Source organism: Zootoca vivipara, chromosome 17, assembly GCF_963506605.1.
Source record: "Zootoca vivipara chromosome 17, rZooViv1.1, whole genome shotgun sequence".
NCBI classification, from domain to species: domain Eukaryota; kingdom Metazoa; phylum Chordata; class Lepidosauria; order Squamata; family Lacertidae; genus Zootoca; species Zootoca vivipara.
This window is the reverse complement of record NC_083292.1, coordinates 33,865,952-33,875,242: the sequence shown is the minus strand read 5'-3', so window position 1 is coordinate 33,875,242 and position 9,291 is coordinate 33,865,952. Positions and strand designations below refer to the sequence as shown.

Here is a 9,291-nt window from a genome sequence, read left to right as displayed (position 1 = left end):
CTTGATATCTAAAGAGGCTACCACCTGCACCCAGAAAACCATTGGCTAGGGGGTGGGAAGCCTTTTTTTCAGCTTGAGGGCCAAATTCCCTTCTAGGGACCATATCTGAGTGGTGGGTGGGGCCAGAGGCAAATGTGGGTGGAGCAACAAATATCTCTTGAGCAGGCTTGTCTCTTACACCCACAGCTCTATTCTCCCCCCAAGGAAGCAAGAGGCATTCATTGTCAGAGTTCAAGGACACATTCCAGCCAGGTAATAACAGCCAGCCTGCGGAAAGTCTTGTAAAATTCCAGAGAACTACATCCCCCTATGCTCCTCTTCCCTGGGCCAAAATTATTTCCCTGCAACACTGCTTCCAAGGAGTGTAGAGGCTTCCACTCTCAAAAACAAACCGCAAGGCAGGCTCAGCTGAAAGATGCTGACCCTGGATCATCAGGTGAGCTTTGGAATTGCAGAGGGATTGAACCAGGGAGCAAGCTCTCCAAGGAGGTGAACAGGGGATCCCAGATCTGACCAGCAGCTCCAATACCTGATCTGCATCCTATAGCATGTTGGCTCTGTAACTGGATGGTTTCTGGCTTCAGAGATGCGTTTGGCTGAGAAAGCAAAACAAACCCTTCAGACCGGGCGATTCAGCCTTCGCCATCCTGAGAAGGGGGTGCAGACACACCTGCCACACTTAAATCTCTGCAACACTCACCTCAAACCCCTTGCAGATTTCAGCAATAGATGGGGACATTTTGATAAGCCAGCAAAATAAATCTCAACCCAAATTACCTGCACCCAAGTGAACAATTAGCTTTCAATGTATATGTATAGTAGCATTCATTTATGTAAGGTTTTTTGGGAGTGGTCGCAGCACTCACAATAACCGTGAATAGGAGGTCAATTTTATCTCATAAAACCACGTTGCAGTCTGTCTCCTGGAAAAACAGGAAGTTCTCTAATCCTCTCAGCAACCTTGTAAAGGGAGGTAGATTTTATCTCAGATGCACACCTGTTGCGGAATCAGGCGAGGGCCCCTTTGGCCATGACATTTCACCAGTGTTCTTTTCTGTACCATGGAAATGGTTCACTCTGTCCTCTTCCTCCCACCCCCACCCCCTTAACTTCTACTCCACTGTTGGAAGGTTTCCCCTAAAAGCACCGCAGCCAGGAAAAAAAACCAAAACCAGAGATTTTGCCTTTAGATTTCCAAGTCCCCTGCCAGCTTCTTTCTTGGCAAATCCAAGGCTTGTCCTTGGCAGCTGAGTGGCTTTGGGGCTTTGTTTCTTCAGCAACCAGCCAGGGGGAGGGGGTGCTTTGAAAGGAAGCAGAAGCTGAGAGGTGACACTTTGTCAAGGAAGCAAACAAGAGAAGGGGGGGTGCCTTTTTGTGTGTGTGTGGGGGGGGTGCGTCTCAGTAGACTCTGTTCTTTCAAGCCTTGGATTGTCCAACTGGGCATTTTTGTGGCTTTGGCATGTGGAGGGGACGCTCAGCCAGCATGTTTGGGGTCAGAAAAATAGAGCAAGGGCATGAAGGTCTGGTCTGTAAATTATCTTTGTGTGCTTATTCCAACAGGATCAGATCAGTTGTCTCTCTAATCAAGCATCCCATTTCCTACAGTACACAAAGGGAGTTGCCATCTACAAAGGCAGGCCCCTGGCCTATTTAGTTCAATACGGCCCACACTGGCAGCAGCTCTGAAGGGTTTCGGAAGGGGGAGGCGGTATATGCCTCTGAATACCAGCTGCCAGGAATCGCAAGCAGGGAGAGTTGCTGTCGCACTCAGTTCCTGCTTGTGAGCTTCCCGTTGAGGCATCTGGCCAGCCACTGGGAGAAGAGGATGCTGGACTAGAAGGGCCACTGGCCTGATCCGGCAAGGCCCTTCGTATGTTACCACTAATTCATACACACATGAATGTATAAGCCAGTGGTTCCCAACAGGTGGTCCGGGGACCCCCAGGGGTCCGCGAGCTATGCCAGAGGGGTCCGCAAGCTGCTATTAGAATAAAAAATATATTAAATATATTTCGTATGATAACAGATTTTTTGTTTTGGCCGCTTCCTGCATGAGCAGAGTCTAGCGCAAAACTAGAATTAGATAGAGGCAGTAGTTCTGCTGTATGCAGTTAGGTGGCACTTTACAAACACTACTGTTTTGCAAAGAGGCAGTGCGCGCATTCTACTAACGCTCACCTCCCCAAGATGCTTTGCGCGCGTCGGCTTCATTTGTGCGCTACTACACAGGTATCCTGTCTTCTCAATTCCCCTCCCTCCTCCCTGGTGCGCGCTGCCTCTTTGCAAAACAGTAGTGTTTGTAAACAAAGCGTTTTTCGCGGAAACTACAGTTCGCGTAGCTAAAAATGGACCGTTGGTTAAAAAGTGGTTCGTTAAAACGACAAAGGCCTACAGATGAAGAGGAAGATAATGCATTTGATGTTCAAGCAAGTAAGTCAGTGACTCTCGAACCGATCTTGTCAGTGTCCATTGAACCTAAATCGTTGGCGTCCCTTGAACCTAACCCTTCCAAGATCAGTGTTAAGCTTACTGGAAAAATCAGATTAGGAATTAGGAATTAGATTTAGGATTAGGAATTAATGGGGGTCCTTGTCACAATAGCGGCTCGATGAGGGGTCCTTGAGAAAATTTTGTTGGGAACCCCTGGTATAAGCAACCAGGCCATTGCTCCCTCCCACCAGCTTTCAAATTGAGTTTATAACAGCATGGTACAAAAAATTTCTTTTAATACGTTCACATAAAAACCAAGAGAGTGAGAGAGACGCTGTATGTGTCTGTATATATATATATATATATATATATGTACAGCAATGATTCCCTACTCCCCCAGATTCCCTTCTTTTCAAAAAGTCCAGCAGGACAAAACAGATTTTTTTTAAAGAAAACAATTATCAAAATCACACCAGTAACCACTTGACCAAAACACACACAAGTACAAAAAAAGGTCTGGGTCTAAGGGAGAAAAAACACAAACCCGCCAATTTGTTTTTAAAAGTAAAAAATTTAAAAAACCAAAAAAGATGTCCAAGAGTGTTTCCTCTTGCATGGCTCTCTTGAAATGTCCTCTGAAAGAGGTTCAGGGCAGGGGTGGGTCTGTTCTCCGTTACTTGAGGGCCTGTCAACCCTCAAAATACCAACCCTCCCCACAGGGTCCAGGCTTTGGCAGACTCGCACCTGGCAGTAGTTCTAGGAAAATGGGAAACTGAGGGAACTGTGCTGCATTTGAGGAGAGGGGGTGGTGGTCCTCTTCTAAGAAAACGCCAGCAGAAGAGAGAGCATAGACGCCCCCAGTGAAGAAAATGGTCCAAATCGTGGTAGTAACCGCTCTCCAGTTTATGCTAAATTGCCGTCTGCTGGATATCTGCTGCCCAAGACAGGCTGTTCTGTGGCTTCAAAATGCAGCAGCAGCTGTAAAGAAGGCGGAGGAGGAAGAGACGGAATGCTGGAAGGCTTAGGAAGAACAGCTCCAGGTTCCGGAGGTCACAGAAGGTCAAAGACTCTGTCCTCCCCTCCCACCCAATTCTTTCAATAACCGGGAGGCTTTGAAAATGTGCTACCCGTGTTCCTTGGACAGTCTGCAGAATCCACGGACAAAGCCGAAGAGTGTCTAGTGGTGCAGAGCAGGAATGCTACCACCTCTGATGCCCAGGCAGAGGGAAGTGGCGGCGGAGGCTCAGCCGTCGTTGGCGGCCACCAGCTGCCCCATGCCCTCTCGGATGTAGACCGACTGGATCTCCTTGGTCTTCAGGCAGAAGTCGCAGGCCCAGACGGCCGAGGCCTCGGTGGTCAGCAGCCCGTAGGCGTTCTCGGTCATCCCCGTGCACTCCCGGTGGAACCACTTCTGGCATGAGGCCTCGCACAGGATGGCGTCCTGGTCGTCGTTGACCTCGCTGCGGCACGCCCCGCAGGGGTACACGAGGCCGGGCGGGGGCTGGTGGCCCGAGTTCCCGGAAGCCTTGCTGGAGGGCGGGAGGCTGTTGGCCTCGGGAGTGCCGCCCCCGCCGTGCCCCGTGCTGTTGGGCGCAAACGGGGGCTGGGTGCCGTTGATGGCTGCCGGCGAACCGCTGTGCTGCTCCTGGCTGAAGGTGCTGGGAGGCGGGTTGAGCGGCTTCCCCCCCGCCGTTGTCTTCGCCGCCGCCGCCGCCAGGGGGGAAACCAGGGTCAGGCCCAGGGAAGGAGCTGGGGTTGGGGGGCAGGTTGGGGAGGTTCGGGTTGGGCCGCTGCATGGGGGACTGTCCGAACAGGTTGCCTGGCTGGTTGAAGCGCTGGGCCATCGGGGGGCCCCCGGGGGGGTTTAGGTTGGGGCCCGGACCCATGTCGCCTCCACGCGGAGGCTGCCCCATGGTGGGGGAGATCATGGGGCCGAAGCCGCCCATGGGGCCCTGCATCATCTGCCCCCCAGGGGGGCTGAAGTTCTGCCCCAGGGGCTGGCCAAAGGGCTGGCCGCCAAAGCCCATCCCTCCGGACTGCACGTACCCGGGGTTCTGGGGAGGCATGTTGAAGGCGGGACCCATCTGGCCTGGTCCAAAAGGGGGCGGCTGCCTCCGCATGGGCTGTGGGCCCCCGCCGTAGCCGGGTGGCACCTGCGGCCCCATCGCCCCCTGCATGCGGAAGTTCCCAAAGGGTCCGGGGCTGCCGAGGAAAGGTGCGGAGGCAGAGCCAACTTTGGGGGCCCCGAAGTCATCCTCAAAGGGGTTTGATGCCACCAGGTGGTCCACCATGGGCGTGGGAGGGGGAGCGAATTCCGAGAGGTGGGAGTAGGCAGGGCCCTGGAAGGGAAAGATGTGCCACAGTTAACAGGGGGGAAGCGGAGATAATGACCATATTTACTCAAGTCTAATGCAACATCAAATCTAATAAAGGTAAAGGGACCCCTGACCGTTAGGCCCAGTCGTGACCAACTCTGGGGTTGCGGCGCTCATCTTGCGTTATTGGCAGAGGGAGTCGGTGTACAGTTTCCAGGTCATGTGGCCAGCATGACAAAGCCGTTTCTGGCGAACCAGAGCAGCGTACGGAAACGCCATTTACCATCAAGGCCGGAGCGGTACCTATTTATCCACTTGCACTTTGACGTGCTTTCGAACTGCTAGGTTGGCAGGAGCTGGGACCGAGCAATGGGAGCTCACCCCATCGCAGGGATTCAAACCACCGACCTTCTGATTGGCAAGCCCTAGGCTCTGTGGTTTAACCCACAGCGCCCCCCGCGCCCCATATTTGGGCCATATTTCCTCAAGTCTAATGCGACATCAAATCTAATACGCACCTCAATTTTCAGAACTTTGAAACAAAAAAAAAGTATTTCCTGGCGAATGTAAATGTGCCATCGAATCTAATGCACGCCTTAATTTTCGCAACGTGATTTGGCCAGAAAAGGTGAGCCTTAGATTTTTAGTAAATACGGTAATTCTTTTGCAGCTGCTACTTCAGCTTTAAGACAGTTGCAAATCTGCTTTTTGAGCAGGCAATAAATTCACGTTTGAAATGACTGAAGCATTAGAAAATGGACGCACCAAAGCGGTAGGATTTGTGTGGAGCAGGAAGAAGTAAGGAAAAACCCCGATCCAGAAACCTTACTTGGAAGAAAATTAAGGTGCACGCAAGGGAGAAGGGAACCAGACAGTAATTCTCAGAGGCTGCTCTGTAGAGATGTATTAACGCTGATTCATATACGATTCAAACAGACACACACCCCAGGGACGTTACCTGTGTATTGGACTTGCGGCGCTTCTTCTCGGGACTCTTCATTTGAAGGCCTAATTAGGAGGAGAAAAGGAAATGTAGATGCAGCACTGGCAAGCTAATGCAAAGTCTGGGTGGTCAGTCACAGCCTGAACATCCCGGTGCACCGCCTTGGAAGCCCGCCCACGTCACTAGACCACTAAACCCAACAAACACCCTGTTTGCCTGTCTACAGATAACTATGCTAGAAATTTGTGTTTCAAAAACAAAACCAACTGCATCAAGATCATTCCCTGCCTAGTTGCTTGCTTGCTTCCTTGGAAGGAGGGAAGAACCTTGCTTTTCCAGATCTTTAAGAGAGACATTTGAAAATTTGCATGATTGAATTAAGTGCCACAGGATGTTGCGAAAGCCGCCACCTTTAATATGCTTAGAAAGGGGATCAGACAGACACAATGAGATGGGCTGGGCTATCACTAGGCTTGTTAGCTGTGACAGCTAAACAAAACTTCCAGGTCTAGAGGCAGAATACGTTTGAACAGATTTCGCTTTGGGGAAGTGCTGGAGGAGAACAAACAGTATGAGAGGGTAAATTGCCTTCAGGCGCTGCTGAAATACTTGCCTGGGCACTGTGGAAAACTGGGTGGTGGGTAAAAATCACCCTGTGATCTTCAGATGAAGGGCGGCATATACACTGAGTTACCACTACTGCTACTACTACTAATGTGTCCATGCTCATATTAAGCAGAACAGTTCTTAGAGTCTTCTAAAGCATGCGTGGAGAAACTGTGGCCCTCCAGATGTTGTTGGACTACAGCTCCTATCAATGGCAATGCTGGCTGGGGCTTATTCTGTCCAGTTCTGTGTAGCACAATTTAAGAAGGATATTGACAAGCTGGAACATGTGCAGAGGAGGGCAACCAAGATGAAACCAAACCTTAGGAGGAACAGTTGAGAGTTGGGGATGTTTAGCCAGGTAAAAAAGGAGACCGAGAGGAGATACATCTGAAGGGCTGTCACATGGAAGATGGAGCAAGCTTATTTTCTCCTGCTCCAGAAGCTAGGGCCATAACCAATGGGATTCAAGTTGCTAGAAAGGGGACTACGACTAAACACCAGGAATATATTTCTGACAGCAAGAGCTATTTGACAGTGGAACAGACTCCCTTGGGAGGTGATGGACTCTCCTTCCCTGGAGGTTTTTAAGCGGAGGTTGCATGACCATCTGTCATGGATGCATTGCAGGGTTTTGACCAGATGACCCTTGGAATTCGTTCCAACTCTACAATTCTATGAACACCTGGGAGAACCACAGGTTCCCCATTCCTGTTGTAAGGGACTAGATAAATTCATGGCACACTTGTCCATTGGTAGTTGTCACTAAAACTAAAATAAAAACCACCTGGAGGAAACAAGGATTAAACTTGGGACCTTCCAAATGTGAAACAGATGCTCCACCACTGAGCTACAGCTCTTCCCTATAACAAAGGGACATGAAAGCTGCTTTATGCTGAGTCAGACCACTGGCCCATCTAGTGTATTGACTACACGGACTTGCAGCAGCACTCCAGGGATGTACACAGGACCTTCCAAGCCCTATGTGGAGCTGCTGGGGGTTTCAAACTTGCACCTCCTGCATGCAAAGTACACCCCTTCCTTTTCACTTACTACATTAACATACCACCTTTTTTCTTCCAAGGATCTCAAGGTGGTGTACATGGTTCTCATCCTCTCACAACAATCCTGTGTGGTAGGCTAGTCTAAAAGATGGTGACTGGCCCAAGGTCACCCAATGAGCTTCATAGCTGAGCAGGGATTCAAACCCTGGTCTCCCAGGTATTCCAACACTGTAACCATTATGCCACCCTGGCTCTCATGGTAGTAAACAAAGGGCCAATTTAAAGAGGAGCGCAGGAAGCTGCCTAATCCAGAGTGAGGCCATTAGTCCTTCTAGCTCTGCACTGCCTACCCTGGCTGGCAGTAGCTTTTCGGGATTTCGAAAAGGACATTCCCAGCATTGGGGAGCCGCCCCGGGACCTTCTGCGTGCAGAGCACATGCTCTCTGCCTCTGAGCTGCAGCCCTTCCCCCGACTGCCCTGTTCCTTCTAACTCACCAGGGTTCACACTATCACACTGAACTCAAAAGGACCTAGAGCTACCAGGCGAGGGCTTAAACACAAGGCAGCTTCAGCCCTTGCAAGTCCCATTGATTTCAAGGGCGGAGGGAGCTGCCACTCGAAACGTGCCAACTCCATAAGCATAACTTCCGAGTCTCACTGATTTTAATGGATCTGATCTTAGAACAACTAAATCAGATCTTAGAACAGCTAAGTCCGAACCCAACGTGTACGTTTTAAAAGATAGCATATATTTAAATTCCAGAGGGAAAAGGGGGTTCCACCCATAGACAAGACACCCCCCCATCATCATCATCATCATCGTGCGCCCTCCCCTGTCACTCAAGGCCTCCGTCTCCATGGCAACCACCCTCGCCCGCCTCCCGGGCCCTTACCGGCCTTGCCCTGCTTGCGGCCTGGCCCTGTGGAGATGTTCCCTGGCGGAGGAGGCGGCGGACCCGGAGCAGGCGGAGCTGGGCCGACTCCCCCCTCCAGCTTGTCGGGGTGCGGGGCCGCCATAAGAGGGAAAAGGGGGGAGGGGGAAGGGAGAATGGGGGGGAGGGGAAGAGCAGCTACGAGCGCCGGAGGGGCCCTGCGCGCGCCATCGCGACGAGAACAGGAAACGGAAGCCCAAGACCATAGAATTGAGTGGCAGAGGGGAAGGACAGAGCACCGCTTCCGCTTCCGTCTGCGACCGGCTTTGGAAAGAGAATGCGCGTCGCGGTGCCGCTCTAGGGAATAAGCAGCTCTATGACGACAGAAAAAGGCGAGCTGCGCTCAATAGTGAAAGGAGGGACACTCTACTTCCCCCTCTCTATGGTTCAAGGAACCTAGCCAATAAAAAGAGAGCTTGGATGTGAAGCGAGTGAAAGGAGATTGGGATGTACCATTTCGTCAGCGGGGGGAGGGGTAGGAATAAACTTTTAGATCCTAACCCTGCCTAAAGTTCCTTAGGCGGAATGAAATCAAGGCACAGCCGGAAGGTTAAAACCACTTTTTTCCCAGAACGGCTGACACGGATCCTCTCTCTACCTTGTTGTTTAGTCGTTTCCGACTCTTCGTGACCCCTACTTACCCCTGTGGAATATTCCTAAACAGGAGGCGAAGGACAGGCTTAATCCTGACAGGCACGGCCGTTGGCCAATCAGCAGCAAGAAACTAAACGCTCTTAGCCAATGGAGCTTAGGTTCTGCCTTAAGGCATCATGGGAATTGTAGGAACGAATACGAACAAGCGATTCGCTACTGTAGAGGCGGTGGGAGCGAGCGGCTGCCCGTGGAGAGTTTGGGGAAGCAGCTGGAATTCCACGCGACGTGGGGACGAGAGGGTGCTTCGCCAGCAGCTCCTCTCCTGAAAACGGAGCCTTGGGATATGCTCTGGGACAGTTAATAACTTCTCCCAGTACTAGTTACAGGTAGGTAGCCGTGTTGGTCTGAGTCGAAACAAAATAAAAAAATTCCTTCAGTAGCACCTTAAAGACCAACTAAGTTTATAT

At 51.2% G+C, this 9,291-nt stretch overlaps 1 protein-coding gene across 1 annotated transcript; it reads right to left on the bottom strand.

Annotated features, from left to right (window-relative positions):
• Nucleotides 1–1,385: 1,385 nt before the first annotated feature.
• PYGO2 (pygopus family PHD finger 2) lies at nucleotides 1,386–8,495 on the bottom strand. The gene is given in 4 exon segments (XM_035099312.2): nucleotides 1,386–4,123; nucleotides 4,125–4,769; nucleotides 5,704–5,753; nucleotides 8,192–8,495. Coding segments are annotated over 4 exon segments (1,269 nt in total). The 5' UTR covers nucleotides 8,316–8,495; the 3' UTR covers nucleotides 1,386–3,673.
• Between the last annotated feature and the right edge of the window lie 796 nt (nucleotides 8,496–9,291).